General features: G+C 36.0%; 2 protein-coding genes across 2 annotated transcripts; both read right to left on the bottom strand.

Moving 5' to 3' along the window:
• Positions 1–8160: 8160 nt before the first annotated feature.
• LOC104102174 (heavy metal-associated isoprenylated plant protein 21) lies at positions 8161–10093 on the bottom strand. Its single transcript, XM_009609816.4, has 3 exons — positions 9919–10093; positions 9699–9774; positions 8161–8667 (listed from the first exon to the last, which is right to left on the bottom strand). The coding sequence occupies exons 1-3, from the start codon at positions 9991–9993 to the stop codon at positions 8375–8377; spliced, it is 444 nt and encodes a 147-aa protein (XP_009608111.1). The 5' UTR covers positions 9994–10093; the 3' UTR covers positions 8161–8374.
• Positions 10094–18922: 8829 nt separating this feature from the next.
• LOC104102177 (uncharacterized) lies at positions 18923–20036 on the bottom strand. Its single transcript, XM_070193151.1, has 3 exons — positions 19851–20036; positions 19578–19769; positions 18923–19408 (listed from the first exon to the last, which is right to left on the bottom strand). Exons 1-3 carry the CDS (start codon positions 20034–20036, stop codon positions 18923–18925), a joined length of 864 nt encoding a protein of 287 aa, XP_070049252.1.
• Positions 20037–25006: the final 4970 nt, after the last annotated feature.

The following is a 25006-nucleotide window of genomic DNA, read 5'->3' as shown; positions in this document are numbered from 1 at the left end:
GATTCTTGAAAACCCATATACAATGCTCTAGATTCGCCACTTAAGAGATGATGTAACAAATTTTACATTATGTATAGCTTAAACTCCTGATAATTTATACAACATTTGTTTTTTTTTTAACTATCATGACAATATTTTGTCTCTCTACCTCTCGCAGGATAGGGGTAAGGTCTGAGTACATCCCACCCTTGTTAGATCCCACTTGTGAGATTATACTAGGTATATTATTGTTGTTACTATCATGACAATATTTTGAGAGGTAGTACCATTTTAGGATTTTCATTTTTCTTTTGGGATTCATGAAACCCTTTGCTTGCTTGGCCTCCCAAAATGGTCCATCTTGTGCATTTGTGGACATCCAGTAAAATTGGACCAAAATATGATCCACCTTAACCACTTTGCATGAGTAAATAAGGGCCTGAAATCCTTAGCTTTGTTCTACCAGTTTGACAATCTTCTGAAGAAACTAGATTGTCAATATATACGAGTTCAGTCATGCATTTAGGCCTAAAATTCGTAAAAATAGTACGGACTAGCCAGTTTTCGGATTGGTAATTCAAAAATAGCCAGCGTTTGCAAAGTCATTAAAAAATAGCTACTATTTTGATGCAACACGGACCGGTCCAGCATAATATACTGGAGATTTGTGCACCTGTGTATGAACTTCCAGCATATTATGCTGGAACTCCAACACGCGGAAAGTTCCAGAATAATATACTGGAGATTGGAGCACCTGTATGAACTTCCAGCATATTATGCTGGACCGGTATATTGTACTAGAACTCCAGTATATTATGCTGGAATATTTTCCGAATTTTGAACAGTATTTTCGTTTAGATTTATCTTTACATGAAAAGTGGCTAAATTTCGATTACTTTTGAAACTGTGACTATTTTTTAATTACCACTTGTAAATCTGGCTATTTTTGAATTTCTCCCCTAAAATTCTTCATCAGGCCCACGGTAGGACCATTTCTGCTGAGTGTTGTAGTTTTGGTCCAGATAGCCATCTACTGGCAATGCACGTCGCATTATTCCTTTTCAGATTATTATTGCTTTTGGGCCTCAAGCTCTTGTTGGAAATAGCCTACTATAAAATATGTAATTATTGTATAAAATATGTGTATTTATTAGCTGTTATAAATATTTTTTACCGAACGGTGAACTAGCCCCTATCATAAACAGCCCTATAAAAAGGAAATCAACCGGATCACTTGTGTAAGTAGGTAGGGATATTCATGGTTTGATTTGAGTCAATTTTTCCTTTAGAGGAAAGACCAAAGCACCTTTCGATTATCTAAATCTGTAAAAGTAGTCAATCCAAATATAGAATTGGTTTTCTCAATTTTTTGTTTGTCGGTTTCCCCATTTTTTCAGTGATTTTGAATTTCTTTTGTTGCCATATGCAATTTTACATTGTCGGAAAACTTACATTGTCAATTTTTTATAAAAGATTTTTTAATATTTCAAGATCTATTGCTTCTTAAATTCAAAAATTGTAAAGGGACATGATGTATAAATAACACGTTTTTGCTTTTTCTTCGGATCAAGTGAAATTGAAAATGGAAATCCCATTACTAGATTTTCCTTTTAATTTTAAAGATATAATTGGCAAAGGTAGCTGGTTATACAAATGAATAACAGAGCTCTCTCTCCACAGCGGCACTTCGACACGTATAATAAAGAAAAATTAACCCAAATGGCCGCTTACTCTATCAATTAAATTAAAAATAGCCGGTGATTGGATAATATATACATAATTTATGTATTATATTGTATAATTATATATAATCAATATATAATTTATGTATATGATAAAAAAATAAACAATTAATATGACCAGCTATTTGCGTAAAGATCGTGCTTTAGAAGTATGTAATGAGAAATTAATTTTCGTCAATGCACATAGCTTTTGTGATGATTGATATTGCAAAAATAGAAAGGAAAAGAAAAAAACTTTACAGTTAGTTGATTAGAACATAGAGTGATTGATCATTATAGTAGTCTTTCAGACATAATCATTCTCTTCAAGAAGCTTCGACTTACTTTTGCTGCCTAACAAGCATAACAGCTATTTCAAATTTAAGTACGTTGCCTTTACTTTATTAATCGGGGATTACTTAATTAATCGGGAAGTAAGAAAATTTAATAACAATAGTTGAATTGTGGTGGCAAAACCAAATATTTTGGTAAGAGTATATAAAAGTGTCCAAAATTTCGATATATACGATAATAGGTAATATTGACCAATAATAATTTTTTCGATAAAGAGTATTTAATTGATCACCCTAAATTACTCTCCTAGTTAGAAGATCATTAGAATTCAACTTCATAATTTATTACAACTTGAATTGTAATATCCTAGTTAGTACACCATTTCTTGAAGTAAATTTGTGCCTTTTGGCAGAGTCCCCACCTCTAACCTCCCATGGCTACAACTAGCACTAGGAGATTAGAGATGTATAGGCACCAGTTCATTTAGTCGATGAAATTGCAGTTGGTTATGATAATTATACCGTTCCATACTAATTTTCAACTTTAAGTGCAAATTTGTCAACAAAATGATCGAAAACCATTCACTTTTTTTTTAAAAGAATTCCTCTTTTATATTTAAAGTGAAAAAAAAGAAGGATTGAGTTTGTTGAAGTAATTAATATATAAGGTCTTCTTAGTTTTCGCTTCAATAATGCTTTATTTTAAATTATCTGTGCGGCTAATGGGGGTCACTAATTCGCCCCAAGACACACAAATCATGGTTAAGATAATTGTCATTTACTGATATACGCGGCGGAATTAACAAAAAGTTTGCTTACGATTTTTGTTTTACCCAGTTTTTCAATTCTAAAGCACCATTGTCATTTTCTCTTTGTTGTCCCGATTTAAATAAATACCATAATGTTCTTCCTTTTTTCTTTGTTTAATAAATAGTGGAATAAAATGTTCATCCTTTTTTCTTTGTTTAATAAAATTGGTCGGTGTTATAGACTTGCTTTTTAGAAAAACTTGACCATGTAATGATGAAGTACCTAATTTTAAAATTTTGATATCTTTCTTTTCGTTAAGATTATTGCCCCATCTTTGTTGTCACTGCTCAACTTTTGTTAAAGGAAGTTGGTACAAAGACTTTTTAAGGACTCCAAAATGTCTACTTTCCTGCTACAGTTTGAAAAATTATAAGATGAAAGAGGAAAAGTTAAAATAGTATGCGATAATTATATTGGTACTAGTTTATTATTTTCCAACATAGTGGCAATAGGTACAATCTACTAATCAAGATTCAGGATAAGAATCATATCTTAATCAGTACTTCACTTTTTATATCCACAGAAAAATTCTTAACAAAAGTGGGATTGCATCACTTTGTCATGTTAAAAAGCCAGAAATTGAGGAGAGTTTAAAGGATTTTATCATCTTAATAAGGTTATCGTAAGTGGATCTTAGGAATTTTAACAGTTTTAACGAATAAATAATTTTTTTGCCATTAGTTAGGATAATAATATTTTTATCATATTTATACCACACCAACACCAACTGTTATAAATTTACACCCTATAACATACGCTAGTAGGGAGAATACCAACATTTAAGTTAGAAAACCTAGCCATTGATGGAATTTGAACCTCAATTTTGATAAATAGCATGATTTGCTTATAGTAAAGTAATATTTGGCTATACTTATTTTTGTGGTCTCTAAAAAGAAAATAAAGTTGAAATTCTCACTCAGATATCATTTTTGAACCTTAAAATCTGTTAGTGGGAATACTTATTTCTTCGTATAATCCACAAGAAATACTAGCCAAATCAATGATTCTCCATTATTTAAATTGTCGAATACGACAAAAATAAAATAAAATTGATAGGGCATATTGGCGTAACATACCTTTCTAATGGTAGCTTGCGAGTTACGATATTCTATCACTTATTGCCCAGTATTCGGACTTATCTTGCTTTATATCTGCTTGTAGAACTTACTTATCTTCCTTTATTACTGTTAGTAGACTGTAATCAAAACAGGAAAAAATCAGAAGAGCAGAAGTTAAAACAGAAAGAAAAAATATTCCGAGCCCACAAATTTTCTCTGTCCTTAAAAAATCTAATATCTTCACAGTTATTTAAGGTATTTAGATTAATTTCTCTCAGGATAGAACGAAAAACTATTCTATAATGACAGCACTTCAAATTACAGAATTTCGGTGAATTCAAATGATAAATCACATAAATATGAAAAAACTTTTGGAATTTCAGTTGTGAAAATCTGAAATAATGCTTTGTATTTATAGGTGAAAGGATTAGATGAAGAGATACAATCAAAGAGTGTCTCCTCCATTTCTCAATCAAAACCTTTAAAAAACCCAACAATTAATAATGCAATAGTTTTCTAAAATTTGAACAACAGGAAGTTGATTGTCTAGAATGACACTCCGTGAAGAAATTTCAAAATTTTGAGAAGTGCGTTGAGTTAGAATCTACTTTCTGCAAGATGCTAATCAATTTGGTTCTTGTAGACTTGTACTTGATTAGAACTGCCTCTCTTATATGCATACTGAAAACTCCCATAAATAAAAAGCGACGACAAAAACAATTCTTAATGTATTTTCCTGTATATTTGCTTTTTCAGGATATATTTTAAGAGATAAGAATTTCATCAGTTCCAATTTATGTAGCGGTTTAGGATTTCAAAAGTCAAAGGAGTTTACTTTGACCGTGAATTCGGATATAAAATCTTTAATTTTTTTGAAATATAAGTTACATATTTGAAAACTATATTAAGAAAATACTTTAAGTCTCAATAATTCAAAATTAAAATATTTAAAAGACCTATAACAAAATTGCGGTAAAAAAATTTAAAATACGAACACCGACACACCGACATATAAATTAAAATAAAGGGAGTAGTATTACACAGAGGCAAAGGCATGTATCAAACTTGTCTAGCTGCACCTCCACCCACGACCGTTAGGTCCTAAGTTCGAGTCACGCTGGAGGAGAAGTGTGAAAACACTATAGATCTTCCTAATTTTGGGAGGGGTTTAAAAAAAAAAATTGTCTAGCTAGAAAAACTAGTATTAAATTATTAATACATGTTTAAGATGAAGAGTAGATGTCCCAGATGAAACCTACAAGTCTACATCCATTCTGAAATGTACTATTAATGGAGTTTAACGTGTGGTAGTAGGTTCTTTATATTTATAAGGTTACCATTTCTATTTATCACAAAGATTTATTTGTAATTATATTATAAGTGACTTAATTATGTAAGTTTAATGCAATAAGTGAATAAAACTTAAATTTATCTTATGAGATTTTCACTACTTAGAACAAATTATTTATCATTTATTCTAGATTATCAATTTTTACTTAAGCCAACTGATTATATAAATATTTTCACACTATCAATGCTTAAAACTTAAACTATTCGTATAATTGCACTCATAATCCAGAAAATGAATAAAATGATAAATTTAAGGGTGCATCTAACCTTAGGAAGCGGGTCCGATCATACTCTTAGAGCCTGTTTGGACATAAGAAAATTTTCACTTTTTTCCCGAATTTTTTTTACTTTTTTCGAAATCAGCGTTTGGTCATAAATTTTTCAATTTTCACTTGAAGATGCACTTTGAAATTTTTCAAAAATTTAAAAAATTCCAAAAAATTATTTTTCAAAATTTTCACTCAGATCACTCATAAAACTTCAAAAACAGCCCAAAATTATATTTATATCCGAACACAACTCTAATTTTCAAATACCATTTTCACTTCAAAAATTTTTCCACTTTTTTTTTAAATTTTACAATTCTTATGTCCAAACGCCCACTTACTTTTTGTTGACAAGTAGGAAGGGGGAGGGGGTTAAATAAGTGAATTTATGCAATGATTTACTAATAATAAGCAGAGTGACAAGCCGTTGTCGAATTTGAAAAGTGGCTGCTGGTAATCAAAGGCTCCTTTTTGTAATCTGTAGCACATAAAAGCAACTTAAATTCCGTCATATGTGGAAAGAATAAGATTCTATATGTCACTACAATGGCACAATCTTGTAAAGTGATCTGTTCATGTCTTCAATTTGAATCCCCCCTCTTCCTAATTCCTTGGCTTAATTGTTTTGCTGATTTGATCCTCCATATATTCTCTATCCTCTTCTTTCAAACTAAGAAAAGAATGATTTTAGAACTTTTTCATGATCAAAATTAAGCAAGATTTGAACCACTAATAATTTGTATTACAGGAATAACTCCCCTTTACCCCTCCATGAGTGGGTGAAAGTGGGCAAGTCACCACCATTTAAGTAGCGTTGGAATTGAAAGAATACAACGTACTAGAACCTTCACCAAATGTTTCAATGCAAGTGTAATTTCTGTTTTTAATTTTTAAACTTCTAATGAGGTAGCAAATATCTTTGATATTTAGGTATTTATTCTCCTCAAAGGTGCAATAACTTGTAATTAATTACAACAAGTGGATATATAACTTTTGCCCCTCCTCTTTTTCCTTCTTGAGCCGAGGGTCTACCGGATATAGTTTTTCTACCTAGTGGTAAGATTTGCGTATACCTTACCCTATTCAGACCCCACTTGTACAAGTATAATGAATATATTGTTGTTATTGTTAAGTGGATATATAACTTTTAGCCTACTCCATAAGTTGTGCAATATGTCAAAAAAAAAAAAAAAAATTCTTTGTTACAGTTTTTTAATTGTCTTGATGCTCATGAGTTCCTTCCTTTTTATTTGTCTTGATGCCCTTGTTGTTTTCTTGCTGTTGCGGCAACCTAAATACCGTTTTGTCTATCATCTTTAATTTCTTCTTTTGGAGACTGTCAAGATGTTTTGATCTTTTTTTAAAAAAATTCTATATTTTCTTCATAATTTAATGGGTAATTTCACTAGGAAATATGTTTAAAAGAAGGAAGAAATATGATCAGTTGACCACTTTATTGTTTAAAATGTTGTGTTTAATTCTAAGACCATTGAGCTCAACACAAGCCATAGCACGAGCGTAGAAAAGAACCTTTGACTGGCTTTACTACAGGAGACTAAATTGAAAGTTCCTTAAATTTAGGGTACCAATACACTCCCTCTCTCTTCCTCCTCCTTTGTTAACATGAACAATAGAATACGCAAATAACTACCGACTATGGGTGTGTTTGGTATGAACGAAAATATTTTTCATAAAAAATGATTTCATAAAAAATGAGTGATTTTATTATTTATTTTCTTTGTTTGGTTGTTGAGTAAAAAATTATTTTTTAGTATTTGATTAGAGTATAAAATATTTTTTAGAAAAATAATTTTTTATGATAATCTCTTTCACCCCCTTCCCCCAAGTCCCATGTTTCCTGTGCTTCCCCTCCCCAAAAAAAAAAAAGTTTTAAGAACTTTATTTTGTTCAAAAATTTAATTATTCTTTTAAAAATTCACAAAAATCCAAGGGAACTAATGTGTTGTTTTACTTTTTTACGCAAAAAAGACTTAAAATTGTGCTCCATAACTAAAAAAAAATACTCTTTTTTTTGATTGAAAAAGAAAATAATATTTATACAACATGAAAAGATAATACTCATTTTGCTAAAATGAAAGAAAATACTTTTTTTTAATTTCATGAATAGAAAATACTTTTTTTGTTAGAAATGAAATAAAGTACTTTTTACTATATTATTTTGTTGAAATGAATAGAATATATTTTTTCTATATCATGAAACTAAAGTACTTTTTTTGTTAAAATAAAAAAAACTATATCATAAAAAAAAAATACCCATTTATTGAAATAAAAAAAAAAAGAATTGGTAGGGATGGGGAATAGGGTGGAAAAAGTTGAAAAAGAGTTTTGGAAAATATTTTTCCTTTATAGGAAAAATATTTTTCCATAATTGAAGGAAAATGAATTCATGAAGAAAATATTTTACAAAATATTTAATCCAACCAAATCTGGGAAAATGGTTCTTTCATACCAAACACACCTCTATATTGAGTGGAGTGCCGTAGTAAAAGGCTAGAATAAAAGAAATATTTAAAAAGTTGTTTTGTATAGTTGTTATCCCAATTAATTGTGATTATTTAGGGAATTTTAGAAATAGAATGACGATAATATTTACCACTTTTATAACAGTTTAAGGACAGGAAATGATAAAAAAGTATTTTAGTGAAAAATTATTCCTCAGATATCCCTTTCTCGAACTAAAAAAATAGATGTAAGTTATATACATTAACATTGTAATAATTTTCATAAAGGTTAATCTTCCATTGATCAAACCATTGGTAGTATCTAGCCCGATCTTAATTATGAGACAAGTACATAATATTCTTTTCCTAAATTCCTAAAGACCAAACAAGAAAAAAAGATGATCTTGAAAGTAGGAAAAAGAAAATGTAGAGAATTTACATAATAGAACAAGCATTGGGATTGTCATCACTGAAAAGGTAAGTAATCTTTTCTTCAGTAGCATTAGGGGCAAGACGTGCCTGTGGTACATTTTTCACAAAACCAGCAGGTGCCTTTTTGTCATATGCCTGAGCTACGTATGGATAGGACACCAAATTATATGGAACATATGGCCACATCTCTGCTCTTTTTCCAGTGCTCTTTACTCTATTCAACACTCTCTGTGGTTCAATATAACCACTTACTATCACCCTGTTTTGCTTTCTAATCACCTCCACTGTTTTCACACCTTCAAAACAAAATCAAATGCCAATAATTAGTCCATGGTCGAAAGCAATATCTACATGCAGTGGCAGTGGCAGACTAAGGGCTCTGTATGCTACGAAGGATAAGAGATAATTAATTCTGAGATTAAATTTAAAATAACTAATTCCGGAATCAGTTATTCTAGGATTATAGTGTTATTTTTATCCATATGGGAGGGTGAGATAACTTGTTTCCCCAACAAAATGACCCCTAAGAGTTTTAATAAAATGATTCAAAATATTTCAAGAATATCATATTTTGGATTTAAACGGCAACCTAACCTTTGAGTCACCTCTGCTGCTATATATTAGAAGCTTCACTTATGTAAGGGGTTCAGTACTTAATATTTATAGAAAAAAATATTTTAATTTTATCACAATAGTATAATTTTTCGAAAGAGGCGATTTAATTGAACCCCTTGGGACTATGTAGCCCCACCGGGGCGAAGCTCCAATACCGGTTACGGGTTTGGCCGAACCCAGTAGCTTTTTTTTTAAATCTTGTATATATCTTTGAAAAATTCATTAATTATGTACAAACATTAATTTAGAACCTAATAACTTAAAAGAATTAAAATTTCAAACTCATCCTAGCTCCGTCCCTGTAGCCCGATGTATAGGGTCGTGTTTGAGCCCAACGTCAATGTATTAATTTAGCAAGTGACATTCAAAGAAAATGGTAAAAAAAAAAAGGTGGTTCCTGTACTATAAAAGTACTAGTAGCAAATATCAGAAGAGCTTCGCCTAAGAAAAGCATAAAGTGATGAATTTTGTTCACTTGAAAATTGAAATAGAAGCATTTCCATCTTCCTTCTAGACGAGTATTATCCCATTTTTCGACTATTGGTTTACTCTAAATTAAACACAGGTTATTTCCCAGAGAATTAACATACATGCAACTCCACTTTAAAGTAAAAATTAAATAATTTCATATAACTGTAAGCATGGAGTTAATTATATTTATTTTCTTCCATCATTTCAAATTTCAATTCTTGGAGATAGTCACAGTAAGAACCTTTCATGCGTTTAACGGCATTCTTGACTCTTCTTTCGCATCCATCACAGTCCATCTTCACTTTTATTTCCACCGTCTAACAATGAAAAAAGAAGAAGAAAAAAGACAATTTTAACAGGGTAGACAATTTAAACAAAAAAGAAGGTAATAAAAGGGTAGACAAAGATGATATTCAACTTGAATTTTTAAAAATATGAGCAGAAAATAGAAATTAAAGTACCTGCAATGGTTTCCTTTTGGTACGTCTTATTCTGGTATCGTAGCAAAAGTTTGAAAAATAATCAAGAACACCCATATTCTCTCGACTTTCACTTATCTTTGGGAAAAAGCAATGCAAGTAGTGAAGAATATATATAAGTGAGAGAAAGAGAGACTTGTGTTGTGGGTTTTATGGGGAGGGCAAGAAGGCAAGGAGAAATTAAAAAATAGTCGGTAATTGAAAAATAGTCACAGTTTCAAAAGTAATCAAAATTTAGCCATTTTTCATGTAAAGATAAATGTGAACGAAAATACTGTTCAAAATCCGAAAAATATTCTAGCATAATATACTGGAGTTCCAGTACCAGTATAATATACCGATCCTGCATAATATGCGGGAAGTTTATACACATGTACTCCAATCTCCGGTATATTATGCTGCAGCTTTTCGCGTGTTGGAGTTCCAGCATAATATGTTGGAAGTTCATACACAGGTGCACCAATCTTCAGTATATTATGTTGGACCGGTCCGTGTTGCAGCAAAATAGTAGCTATTGCTATTTTTACAAGAAGTTAAGTTGGTTTGTATTGACAACGAAGGGCGAAAAGCTATACGTAGTACATAATGAAGTGTTTGTGGGACTTAATAAAGGGATGCATTTAATTTATATATACTCATAGAGTAAATTATTTAGTTTTATATTATTAGTTCTTTTTAATTGATTGTAACTAGTTATTTAATCAATTTTTTATGCTATTAAATCAAGATTAGTGCACAAAATTTATCCGTTTTTGTAGATTATCTTAACCTGATGTGAAAAAATTGTATGATGATAGGGCTCAGAGGTTAAATCCTAAAAAGTAAGACAAGAGCGTATTGTGTTTATAAAAATGGTGTTACATTCTTTAATTTTACTTTTGCTAAAGAAATTGTCTACAAAAGATGCAAATGTGGCCCGAAATGATGACCCTTTATGTAGCTCTTTACTTATTTATTGCGATGTATTAATTGGAAAATTGTTGTAAAGTACTTTTATGTTTGCTTTCATTTTCGCTGTGGCTTTGCCTTTTCAATTATTTATCAATTAATGTTAGCCAATGCCCCTAATTATTGGCTCCTTGATGTCGCCCGTTCCTTTAATTGTGCACAAAAGATCTGGATTTTATTTTGGAGTGTTCGGTCTTTTCAAATTTTAAATTCGATACAATAATAAATAGCATTTTTATTTTTTAGAAACAGGATAGAGAATTAATATAGAATCTTTTATCAACTCTTTTACCTTTGTACTCAACGTACGTCGATTATATATCATACCTTAAAAGAAGCTGGAAGCTGACCACCTGACCTGTATATTTTAGCAATAATAAGGGCTTAAAAAAGGGTTTAGTTGCAATAGAAATGGTATGGGAAAGAAAGAAGAACGGTTCTAATGCATGCATAATTACTCCATTTGCACAATTGTCTAGATTGTTTTCTTTTCTTTTTTCTGAGGGCTGGATTTGATTAATAAATAATAATTAATAATAAAATCTTTCCTCCAAATTATATTTTGTTCTAAACCGCACAATATATTAGGAGTATATTACTTCCACCTTATTTTATATGACACTATCTAATTGTGCACAATATCTAAGATATTAATTTATAGAAATAGTGGTGGAAGAAAACATTAGACTATCTGCAGAAAAAATTGTTTAATAAAGAAAATATCATATTAACTTTGAGACCTGTATACGGTCAAAACCGATTTTGACCTTCATGCAATTAGTCAAGATTGGAACATGATGGACCGAGGGTCGTTTTTATAATACCGAGATGAGATCTGAAGCCAGGTTACCAAGCTCAAGATTCAGGGACCGATCAATACCAAGCTCGAAGTCATTATCGAGCTCGAGTCCAAATCGAACTATTATGTGAAATGGCTTTATCTAACTCAAGATCCGAGCCCGAGTCAATATTGAGCTCGAATCAGTATCGAGCTCGAAATCTGGAGATCGACCAATATCAAGTCCGACCAAGATCGAGCTAAGAGACAAGAGTCGTTGTAGCCGCACTTGGGGAGAGAATCTCGGTAGGAATTAAGGAAAAGCTAAATTAACTAATCTATCATGGGATCCTTACTATGTATTTTTTATTATATCCAAAGTAGGATCCCTCCACTATAAAAGAGTGACTATCATTTCTGTAAAAGGACAATTTTGAACATCAAGGCATCTACACATTCCCTTATTGAAAAGTATTGATATTCACACATAGATACAAAAGAAATTATCCTTTTGTGAGACATGTACATTGATTCATCTTGCTTTTTCATAAATCGTTCTCTACTCAGTTTGGTTTGTATTTTATTCCCTTTTTACAGTCAATATTCGAAATTTTTACATACTTTTTCGATTTGTGTCAAGTTATACCACGTATCCTTATAACTACGTATAATTTTAACTCTATCCGTTTTTCGGGTAAACAGTTTGGCGCCCACCGTGGGGCTAAGGATAATAGTGTTTATTTGGTACGAATCTATGTGAAACACACTATTTTACACTTACTCTTGGAAGTATCTTTGATTTCAGGTTGAAAACGACGAATTCTCAATTAATGGCCTTACCTATCGACAACGAAGTTGGCCTTCAAGATGAGAACAACAACTTAACCCCCGGGGGTGGAAGGCCACTCGTCGATCCCGTTGAAGCTCTGGTCGGAGAGCCAATATACGTTAATTCACATGTGGCCATCGAAGCAAACCAACGTTCCGACCCTGAAAATAACATTCATGGTGGAACTCGATTTGCAGCTCGAAATACCCAAAACGCTGAGGAAAACGGAGTCTGCTTGCGTACGATTTTCAAAATATTGCAAGCTCAACAAGTAGCAATAGCCTAGTTGCATGTCCAAACCCAGGCACCGACCAGGCTCGAGCCCAGTCCACTCCAAGAAGTCACCCACAAAATGGGGCCAGCTGAAGTGATGTCAAATGAGCAAGAATCGGGGACTAATCCCGAAATTATTAAGATGCTCGAGGAACTGACAAAATGAATAGAGTCAGGAGAAAGGAGGATTGAAGCAAATGACAAAAAAGTGGAAACGTATAACTCCAGGGTTGATCAGATCCCAGGGGCACCACCGATATTGAAAGCCTTGGATTCCAAAAAATTCGTACAAAAGCCTTTCTCCCCGAGCGCAGCTCCGAAACCGATCCCCAAAAAGTTTCGCATGCCTAAAATTCCTAAATATAATGGAACGACCAACCCCAACGAACACGTCACCTCTTACACATGTGCCATTAAAGGGAATGATCTAGAGGACGACTAGATCGAATCTGTATTATTGAAAATATTTGGCGAAACCCTGTCAAAGGGAGCAATGATATGGTATCATAATTTACCGTCTAACTCTATCGATTCTTTTGCTATGCTTGCAGATTCTTTCGTAAAAGCACACGATGGAGCCATAAAGGTCGAAACCAGGAAGTCGGACCTTTTAAAGGTAAGACAGAAAGATAACGAGATATTAAGAGAATTCGTATCTCGTTTCCAAATGGAACGAATGAACCTACCTCCAGTCACAGACGATTGGGTTGTTCAAGCATTCACTCAAGGTCTGAACGAAGGAAGCTCGATAGCTTCACGACGGTTGAAGCATAACCCGATCGAGTACCCAGCTATCACCTGGGCCGATGTTCACAGTCGGTATCAATCGACGATTAGAGTCGAAGACGGCCAGTTGAGTTCTGGGTCCGTTATTAAAGGGGACGTCAACAGAGAACAAAGGCCGATCAGAGACCGATACCGACTGTATAGTGGAGATTATAGGGGTAACGAACCAAAACGTAACCTCGTACAAAGCATTAAAAGATGTGATTGAGGCTAAGGGTCTCAGGGGATGATGAACAAGAATGGGTTCGACAAGCATACTGGGCCTAAGGAAGCACCGAGGTTATCAGAATATAACTTCAACATCGATGCATCCACCATCGTATCGGCTATAGGACGCATCAAAGATACTAAATGGCTTCAACCTCTGCAGATCGATCCAGCCCAGAGGAATCCCAATCAAATGTGTGAATATCATGGCACCCATGGCCACAAAACGGAAGATTGCAGGAAATTGAGAGAGGAGGTAGCCCGGTTATTCAATAAAGGACACCTTCGAGAATTTTTAAGTGACCGAGCCAAAACCCATTTCAAAAACAGGGATTTCAGAAGACAAAACGAACAAGAAGAGCCACAACACATCATCCACATGATCATCGGTGGGATCGATATCCCCCAAGAGGTGGTGCTTAAACGCACTAAGATATCGATTGAAAGAGAGAAACGATCTCTGTCTCACGATTACACACCTAAAGGAACTTTGTCCTTTAGTGATGAAGATGCAGAAGGAATCATGCAACCCCATAACAATGCACTAGTAATATCTGTACTTATGAATAAAACTCAAGTTAAGTGTGTGTTAATTGATCCAGGTAGTTCGGCCAACATTATTAGATCGAAGATCGCAGAGAAGCTCGGTCTACAGGACCAGGTTGTGCCCGCAACCCTGGTTCTAAACGGATTCAATATGGCATGTGAAACTACTAAGGGCGAGACAATCCTGCCAATAAACATGGCCGGGACCTTCCAAGAAACAAAGTTCCATGTGATCGAAGGCGACATGAGATATAATGCTCTTTTTGGAAGGCCGTGGATCCACAATATAAGAGTAGTACCTTCGACCCTCCACCAGGTCCTGAAATTCCCAACATCGAAGGAAGTCAAAATGGTCTACGAAGAGGAACCGGCCGCAAGAGAAAAGTTTGACATCGATGATGTAATTCCGATATCTACACTATCATCAACAAAGGGATCAGATTCGAAGGGTGAACATGATACCAAATAGCAATCACAAACGTCAGCCTAAACCCAACTAGAGAATTAGAAGACTGACGAAGCTGATGACTATGAGATCCCTCGATCCTTTGTGGTCCCCGATGATATCGATGCTACCCAGTCAACGGTCGAAGAATTGGAGCAAATCACGTTAGTCGAACATCTGCCCGAGCAAAAGGTATACCTGGGCACGGGGTTAGATCCCGAGCTTAGGAAAAAGCTTATTCAATTTCTTATAGCTAACATGAATTGTTTCTCTTGGTCCCATCTCGATATAACAGGGATCCCACCAGAGATAGCCACTCATAAACTAAGCTTGGATCCAAAATTCTGCCCGATAAAGCAAAAAAGAAGGCCCCAGTCCGAAGTCAAACATGCCTTCATTAAGGACGAGGTAACCAAATTTCTTAAAATAGGATCCATTCGAGAAGTTAAATACTCCGAATGGCTAGCAAATGTGGTGGTGATCCCTAAGAAAGGAAACAAACTTAGAATGTGTATAGATTATAAAGACTTGAACAAAGCATGCCCTAAGGATCCCTTTCCTTTGCCCAGCATCAATCGTATGATCGATGCCACGGACGGCCACGAGACTCTCCATTTTCTCGATGCATACTCTAAGTAAAAGCAGAAATAAATGAACTCGGAGAATCAAGAACAAACCTCTTTTGTCACTAAGCACGACACCTATTGTTATAACGTAATGCCATTCGGTCTAAAAAATGATGGTGCAACTTATCAACGCCTAGTAAATCGAATGTTCGAAAAACAAATAGGAAAATCAATGGAAATTTATATTGATGACATGTTAGTTAAGTCCCTGTGAACAGAGGACCATTTAAAGCATTTGCAGGAAACTTTCGACGTGCTAAAGAAGTACAATATGAAGCTCAACCCCGAAAAATATGCATTCTGAGTTGGCTCCGGCAAGTTTCTTGGTTTTATGGTATCCAACCGAGGAATTAAAATCAACCCCGATAAAATCAAAGCTATCGAGGACATATCGGTAGTAGACAATGTGAAGGTCGTGCAAAGGTTAACGAGGAGAATAACCGCCTTGGGACGATTCATTTCGAGATCCTCAGATAGGAGCCACTGATTTTTCTCACTGCTTAAGAAGAAAAGCAACTTTGCTTGGACTCCGGAATGCCAACATGCTTTGGAAGAGCTGAAACGGTATTTATCGAGCCCGCCTATTCTTCATACCCCGAAAGTGGACGAACAACTTTAATTTTACTTAGCTGTCTCGGAGATAGCGGTAAGTGGAGTCCTGGTTCGAGAAGAACGAGGTACGCAATTCCCTATTTATTATGTTAGTCGTACCTTAGGCGAGGCCGAAACTAGATATCCACACTTAGAAAAATTAGCGCTTGCTTTAATAAGCACCTCTAGGAAATTAAAACCATATTTCCAATCCCGCCCGATACATGTTGTAACAACTTATCCTCTTCGAAATATTTTATGCAAACTCGAGCTTTCGGGTCGATTGGCCAAATGGGCCATAGAAATCGGCGGGTACGATATCGATTATCGACCCCGAACCACTATCAAGTCTCAAATCTTGGAAGACTTCATGGCTAACTTTTTGCCAAACCTCGTGCCCGAGATTGAAAGAGAGCTACTTATAAAATTGGGAACCTCTTCGGGAGTCTGAACCATTTTCAAGGATGGTGCCTCGAACGCGAAGGGGTCTAGATTAGGCATTATACTAAAATCGCACACAGGTAATGTAATTAGACAGTCTATCAGAACTACGAAATTGACTAACAATGAGCCGAGTATGAGGCCGTGATTGCAGATCTCGAACTAGCTAGAAGGTTGGGAGCAGAGATCATAAAAGCTAAGTGTGATTCCCTCCTCGTGGTAAACCAAGTTAACGGAAATTTTGAAGTCCGAGAAAATCAAATGCAAATGTACTTGGATAAATTACAGGTAACTCTACGTCAATTTAAAGAATGGACTTTGCAACATGTACCCCCGAGAATAGAACAACGAGGCCGACGCTCTTGCGAACTTAGGTTCATCGGTCGAAGATGACGAACTCAACTCAAGAGATTGACCGACGCTAAAGAAAAATAGAGAGAAATAATACCTGAGGTCCTATGATCATATTGCACAACATCGAAATCCAGTACCGGAGCAACGCCATTCTCGTTGGTCTATGGCGCCTAAGCTTTAATCTCGGTTGAGGTCGGAGAACCTAGCATCATGTTTCGATATGCAACAAAGGAGTCGAATAATAAGACCATGAACACGAGCCTAGAATTATTGGATGAAAGATGAGAAGTCACTCTCGTCCGATTGGCTGCCCAAAAACAGCGGATCGAAAGATACTACAATCGAAGAACCAATCTTCGATATTTTAAAATCGGGGTCTTGGTACTAAGGAAAGTCACTCCCAACACTCGAAATCCGAATGAAGGAAAACTGGGTCCGAACTAGGAAGGACCATATCAGGTCCTCGAAGTCGTCGGAAAGGGTCCTACAAGCTCGGCTTGATAAAACGGCAAACAACTACCGAACAATTGGAACGTTTCGCACCTAAAATGATATTAATGCTAAGGTACGACCCTCCCATGTTCATTTATATTTTGAAATTAACCTTTACAGGTGTTCGACCAGAAAACAGGGATGGATTATTCAACCCGAAACCTTTAGGTCTGAAAGCACGCGTTACACTCTATTTTTCTTAGACCGATTTTATCCCAAATGGGTTTTTCGGCATGGTTTTTAATGAGGCAACCATTGATCATGCTAACTTAGAACAGTACAACAGTATCTGAGGCCTCTTTACAATCAATCTCGAATACTGGGGGGCATTACCCTCGAATATACTAAAGTTCGATGCAAGAAAGTTACTTCATGGCAACAGGGTTTCGATAGGAAAAATTGTAAGGGCCAAATGGTCAAAACGAACCATGCCCGTGTAGTTTGCTCGAGTCCTGGCACAAAACATGAACACATGTATAATGACTTGTAAAGAGAAATTTCTTCTTTACTGATATCTCATATCTTGGAAAGATTCTTCTATTTCATGATCTATTATGCAAACAGGCTCTAGGGCCGACCATGACCGGAGTTTGAAAAATTACCCCATAAATCGGGACTGCCAACCGAAAAATCAACGAGGTCAAGCTCCACGTAAGCCTAAGGGCTGCCATTAATTCGAGTTCGAGAAATCATTCTCACTAGACTACACAGCCCAAGGGCTAACTTATTTCGAGTTCGAGCAAGTCCTCACTCGACCACTAAACCTAAGGGCTATTCTTATTTCGAGTTCGAGCGAATCCTCACTCGACTACAAAGCCCAAGGGCTAACTTATTTCGAGTTCCAGCAAGTCCTCACTCGACCACTAAGCCTAAGGGCTATTCTTATTTGGAGTTCGAGCAAATCCTTACTTGACTATATAGCCTAAGTGCTACCTTATTTCGAGTTCGAGTAAGTCCTTACTCGACCACTAAGCCTAAGGGCTGTTCTTATTTCGAATTCGAGCAAGTCCTCACTCGACCACTAAGCCTAAGGGCTATTCTTATTTCGAATTCGAGCAAGTACTTACTCGAGACTATCTATCGAGCCCAAGGGCCGCCATTAATTCGAGTTCGAGAAATCATTCTCACTCGACTACAAAGCCCAAGGGCTAACTTATTTCGAATTCGAGCATGTCCTCACTCAACCACTAAACCTAAGGGCTATTTTCATTTCGAGTTCGAGCAAATCCTCACTCGACCATAAAGCCTATGGGCTACATTACTTCGAGTTCGAGCAAACACTCACTCGACGATTAAGCCTAAGGGTTACTCCTACTTCAAGTTCGAACAAACACTCACTCGACTATTAAGCCTGAGGGCTACTCTAAATTCAAGTTTGAGCAAACACACTCGACCATAAAGCCTACGGGCTACATTACTTCGAGTTCGAGCAAATGCTCACTTGACTATTAAACCCAAGGGCTGCTTTTAATGCGAGTTCGGGCAAATCCTCACTCGGTTATAAAGACTACAAGGTCCGATTTCGATCAAATTGCCTAAAGCCTCGAACTTATGAACAAAATTTTCACAAGGCATAAAATGAAACAAAGACAAGTCGGAAAAGGAAAAGATCTTTATATATATAAGAATATTTACAAGGTCTGATCAGGACAAGTCAAAAATGAAAATCCCTAATGTTCCTGATTTTCTCCGGCGGCAGTTTCTTCTCCATCGAGCTTCTCCCTACTCTCAGACCCACTCTTGCTCTCGTCGTCATCATCATCATCATCGAAAGCCAAGGCTCCAGCATCGGCTTCAAGATCTTTAGCCTTTATTATCTCTTCGGTAAGATCGAAACCTCGAGCATGGATCTCCTCAAGGGTTTCCCTCTGAGATTGGCACTTGGCAAATTTAACAATCCAATATGCTCGAGTTTGACCGGTCTTGGCTGCTTTTCTCGATTGTACTTGAGCTATTTCGGCATCGGCTCGGTAGATGGCCACGATTGCATCTGCCTCGGCTTTAGCCTTTTCAGCTTCAGATTTGGCCTTCACAAGTTCGGAGGCCAACCGAGCTTCGAGCTCCGCTATTTTTCCTTCCTGAGCCGAGCTCTTCTCTTTCATGCCTCGAAGCTCACTTTCGGCCGATGACAATTGGGATAAAGCAGTCTTTTTTTTCTGTAGTAAAGCGGTCCATACCTTCCTTCCAACCCAAGGTCTCCGCCTTCATCATATCGACCTCCTCGCGGAGCTACCCGATCACCTCGATCTTCTGCTGCAGTTGTGAGATTGAAATATTAGCCACCGTTACCGAATCGAGCCCATGAGCTTTAAAGACTTTCATTACCTGCTCGATCAGATCGGACTGATCTTGTTGAGCCTTGGACAATTCGGCTCGGAGGTCCTTGATTTCCTCTTTTCTTTGCCCACAAAGAAGTTTAAGGGCATTTTTCTCCTCCGTGAGCCCTCGAAGGTCGGCCTCATACCGACTCAGCTCAACTCGAGACCGAGAAAATACTTCCCGATGAAGCGCTGAGGCCTACGCGGAAATAAGAAAAGAAGTTAGACTAAGAGAAAAACAAACACAAGTGTAATACCAACATGGAGAGTTAAGGCTTACCCGATTCAGAGCTTGTTGCGCTACGTTGAAGAGGCTCAAGGCCTCACCCGGGTCTTTCCTTGAGACCTTCAAGTCACTCAGACCGGTAGCATCTTCGACCCCAGTAAAGTAATCATAGAAGGGATCCTCCCTTCCGTGGACCCCTTCGATAGAGAGGGTCTTCAAGGCCCGAGCCTCTTGAACCATCTCCTCGGAAAATGAGGGAAGCATCGGGGAGCCTCCAATTTCTATTGCCCCGAGTAGATCGCTCGGGGCATTCTTTGCATCTCGAGGGGCTTCGAGACCAGCCCCTACAGCCGTTCCTACTGTTGGCTCATTATACTGGGTGGCATCTTCAATCCTCGACGACTTCACCCGAGTCTCTTCCCGAGACCCCCTCGTCTCGAGACAGAATCACTGCAGACTTTACCGATTCAATGGCTTTTGGGGCCTCGGTGCTCGTTCCTACTCGGCTACCAGCCCAGAGTACTCTTCTTCCTCTCCTTTATCTTCATCCCTTAGGCGTCGAAAAAGGGGCTTACCATGAGTTTTGGCCTCCCATCGGCCCTTTGATAGATCGCGCCATGAGCGCTCGGCATACGTAGAGGTTGAAGCTAGGTCCCGAACCTAGCTCTTGAGGTTGGGAACTGCACCGGGCATCCAAGCGATCGCTACGTCACGGAAAAGGACATCGATGAGAAGAAGCAAAGGAGCAAAACAATTAATAGGAGCTAACTAGGGGATTGTACTTACGCTTCATGTTCCATTGCTCGGGAAATGGCATCTTCTCGGCCGTGATTAGGTCGGAAGTCCTCACTCAAACGAACCGGCCCATCCAGCCTCGATCCTTGTCCTCGTCTATGCTCGAGAACAGTACCTTGGTAGCCCGGCACTGGAGTTTTATTTACCCACCTCGATAGAGGTGGGGGCTATACAACCTGATGAGGTGGTCGAGGGTGAAAGGCATCCCCTCGACTTTGTTCACGAAGAAGCGGATCAGAATAACGATTCACCAAAAAGAAGAATGGATTTGGCCTAGGGTTATTTGGTATTGGCGGCAAAAATCGATGACAATAGGGTCGAGGGGGCCCAATGTGAAAGGATAAGTGTAAACACTTAAAAACCCCTTCACATGAGTAGTAATATCTTCTTCGGGAGCCGGGATTATCACTTCTCTGTCCTCCCAGTTGCAATCTTTCCTTACCTGTTTAAGGCATCCCTCAGTTATCGAGCACATATACCTCGATACTGGCTCGCATCGACCGGGAACTGGCGAGGCTCTGTCGATCTTGAAATCAGAAGTAAGAACGCACCCCCCGGGAACGCACCCCTCAGGTCGTGGCTCCACCTGTATTTTATCGCCGGCCGGCCGCGATGAAGAAGCGTTTTCTTTTTGAGGAACAGTTTTTGACGTTTTGGCCATCTAAATTTCTGTGAACAAAGATCAGAAGTATTTTGGTATTTTAAGAAGAAATTTACAGTGAAAATCACAGATTTGCAGATGAACTCAGAAGATGCGAAAAAGAAAGAAGATTTGGATATTGGAGATCTAAAAGTAAAAAATGGTAAAGATAGGAGCTATTTTTAGAGTTGGCAATGACGGTTCAATATCAGCAGTGACCGACCATCGTATGACACACATTTAATGCCTTGGTAACTGAACCGACGAGACAGTTATCACATATGTCATGGTCGAACTCGATGCAAACGTCAGTGTGTATCTAGTCGTATCATTGGAAAATTATGTCGTTTCTCGCGGCATTCTTTCCGAGAAATGAGGGGACTATCTGTATACGATCAAAACCAGTTTTGACCTTCATGCAATTAGTCAAGATTGGAACATGATGGACCGAGGGTCATTTTCATAATACCGAGATGAGATCTGAAGCCAGGTTACCAAGCTCAAGATTCAGGGACTGATCAATACCGAGCTCGAAGTCATTATCGAGCTCGAGTCCAAATCGAACTATGATGTGAAGTGTCATTATCGAACTCAAGATCCGAGCCCGAGTCAATATCGAGCCCGAGTCAATATTGAGCTCGAATCAGTATCAAGTTCGAAATATGGAGATCGACCAATATCAAGTCCGACGAAGATCGAGCTAAGAGACAAGAACCGTTGTAGCCGCACTTGGGGAGAGAATCTCGGCAGGAATTAAGGAAAAGCTAAATTAACTAATCTATCATGAGATCCCCACTATATATTTTTTATTATATATTAAGTAGAATCCCTCCACTATAAAAGAGTGACTATCATTCGTGTAAGAGGGCAATTTTGAACATCAAGGCATTTACACATTCCCTTATTGAAAAGTATTGAATTCACACATAGATACAGAAGAAATTATCCTTTTGTGAGCCTTGTACATTGATTCATCTTGCTTTTTCATAAATCGTTCTCTACTCGGTTTGGTTTGTATTTTATTCCTTTTTTACAGTCAATATTCCATATTTTTATATACTTTTCCGATTTGTGCCAAGTTATACCATGTATCCTTAGAACTACGTATAAATTCAAACTCTATCCATTTTTTTTTTTTTTTTTGGGTAAACAAGAACTTTCTTCTTAGTTGGGAAACCAAACCTTCGAGTTGGAAAAAGAAAGAAAGGAACTTTTCCACCCCAAAGGTAAACAGATGAAACTTCTTATACTTGGACTCAATATATTTATCAAAAAGAGAAAAGGAATGCCACTCGTCTTTTGGGGTCTTTAGACCAAAAAGAATAATCCCAGCTCTCAAGGCATAATATAAATCATTATGGAGTGGATATCGCACACTCCTATTGACTTATTTAGAACCAAAACACCGCCTTTATAGTTGACATACTTTTCTAGTTTTCTTCTTTTCTAGCCGGTTAAGTTATCAACTTATCATCATCATTCTCTACTTGGGCCGTTTATAATGTACATTTCCCTCATTTATGTAACATGTTTGACTTGAAACAGTTTAAGATAATAATTTGAGTATAATATACTAGTGATGATAGACAAAAATAAAAATTATTAATGGAAAAGAGAGGACATAGCACATCAAAGTTTATGTCAGAATAATGTAGTGAATGCGAATCCACAAAAGTTGAACATAAATAAAATTATTTTACATATTTTGGAACGTCTCAAAACAAAAAAAGAAACATATAATCTAGAATAAACGGAACACTCTCTTTCAAAGGAAATGTTTGAAGGATGAAGGTAAATATAACATCAACTTTTTACTATTCTTTAAAATAAAATTTACATCTTTGAAACTATATGAAAAGTACTACTCCATATATTACAGTTTTTCTTAGTTAATCTTGTCCATTTCTTTTTCAAAATCATATATATTCGTCCATCTAGTTAATTCTCCGTATAATATTAGTGACATTCTCTTCTGAATCATAACAAATGATCAGCCCAAAGTGCTCCAATAATTGGAGGTACATTTCATAGTCGTCTTTTTTAGTTTGGGGGACAAACTCTAGGCCACAGAGAACCTTGGTGTTCATTCCAAAGTGGCCTAGTGGGAAACAAAACAGAATCATACTTTGGTGAAGAGAATATATATTCGACCATCTTCCAACTTATCTGCAAGAATTAGGGACTCTACCGTGAGAATCCAGATTGGAATTTTTAAGTGGTGACCTACTTTTGGGATAATGATTTATAGGTTTCAACTTTCACTACTAGAAATAAGGGGAAAATCGACCAGTCTTCGGTCAACGAAAGCGACCAAAAAACCGTCCAAAACGGACGGAAACTACAAAAAAAATATTTTATATATTTTTTAAATTACATACAAACCAAAGTTGGTCGGTATAGTCAAAGTAATGTTTTTATTACCGACCAACATTGGTCGGTAATGTGGACCCACATTTTTAAATTTTAATAATTATATTATTATTTAAAAGATTTTATAAAATTTATAGAATTTATAGTTAAGTTTATCGACCAAAGTCGGTCTGTTATTGTAGGGGAAGATTTTACCGACCAACTGTGGTTGGTATATGTAATTTCCTTAAAAATAACCGACCAAAGTTGGTTGGTTATTAGGTCAAACATGGTCAAACTTTTGAATCACATTAATATTATTATCTAAATAATATAAATGTAATCCATTAACACTTTATTTTGTAATACAAATAATGAATATGCTAACATATACTATAACAAGCTATATATAGTTAATTAAGTAGTACAACGAAGTATGTGTGTGTGTGTATATATATATATATATATATATATATATATATATATATATATATATGAGAGAGAGAGAGAGAGAGAGAGAGAGAGAGAGAGAGAGAAGTATAGCCGCATATATATAAGAACACGAAGCGCTAGGGCCACAAGGTCAGGTTCGGATAGACTTGTGAAGAACCAATAATCTAATTAGTATATATAATTGATCATCATCAAATATATTTATTTGTAAATTGATTCATCGACTTATAACTTACTTAGATGCATCGATGAATATTAAAAACAAAACGTTTCGACCTATATCGATGAATATTAAAAATAAAACGTCTCGACCTATATCGATTAATTTATGTCATGTATTATTAGTGATGAATGAATGGAATATAGAAGAATTAATACTAAACATCTTTAACATGTATATATGGACCACAAATTAAAGAAACAAAATAAGTTATTAGCATTAAGTAAACGAGTTAATAGGTTAAACATGGTCAAACTTTTGAATCACATTAATATTTACTATCTAAATAATATTAAATGTAATCCGTTAACACTATATTTTGTAATATAAATAATGAATACACTAACATATACTATAACATGCTATATATATAGTTAAAGTAGTACACCGGAGTGTGTGTGTGTATATATATATATATATATATATATATATATATAGGTATAGGTATAGCTACATATATATAAGAACACGAAGCGCTAGGGCCACAAGGTCGGGTTCTTTTGGGGATAGACTTGTGAAGAAGCAATAATCTAATTAGTATATATAATTGATCATCATCAAATATATCTATTTGTAAATTGATTCATCGATTTATAACTTATTTAGATGCATCAATGAATATTAAAAACAAAACGTTTCGACCTATATCGATGAATATTAAAAACAAAATGTCTCGACCTATATCGATTAATCTATGTCATGCATTATTAGTGATGATTGAATGAAATATAGAACAATTAATACTAAACATCT

The sequence above is a fragment of the Nicotiana tomentosiformis genome, chromosome 2 (genome assembly GCF_000390325.3).
Source record: "Nicotiana tomentosiformis chromosome 2, ASM39032v3, whole genome shotgun sequence".
Lineage (NCBI taxonomy): Eukaryota > Viridiplantae > Streptophyta > Magnoliopsida > Solanales > Solanaceae > Nicotiana > Nicotiana tomentosiformis.
Note: the sequence above shows the minus strand (reverse complement) of the source record. Positions and strands in the feature narration are given on the sequence as shown.

What these genes read in the sequence shown, in the direction of transcription:
- LOC104102174 (XM_009609816.4), bottom strand. Translation starts at nt 9,993, where the DNA reads ATGGGTGTTCTTGATTATTTTTCAAACTTTTGCTACGATACCAGAATA. An exon ending in CCAAAAGGAAACCATTGCAG is followed by an intron (nt 9,775 to 9,918) that starts GTACTTTAATTT and finishes TTTCATTGTTAG; the next exon opens with ACGGTGGAAATAAAAGTGAA. An exon ending in TGCCGTTAAACGCATGAAAG is followed by an intron (nt 8,668 to 9,698) that starts GTTCTTACTGTG and finishes TTTGTTTTGAAG; the next exon opens with GTGTGAAAACAGTGGAGGTG.
- LOC104102177 (XM_070193151.1), bottom strand. Translation starts at nt 20,036, where the DNA reads ATGGTTCAAGAGGCTCGGGCCTTGAAGACCCTCTCTATCGAAGGGGTC. An exon ending in CGCAACAAGCTCTGAATCGG is followed by an intron (nt 19,770 to 19,850) that starts GTAAGCCTTAAC and finishes ATTTCCGCGTAG; the next exon opens with GCCTCAGCGCTTCATCGGGA. An exon ending in AGTCCGATCTGATCGAGCAG is followed by an intron (nt 19,409 to 19,577) that starts GTAATGAAAGTC and finishes GCTTTACTACAG; the next exon opens with AAAAAAAAGACTGCTTTATC.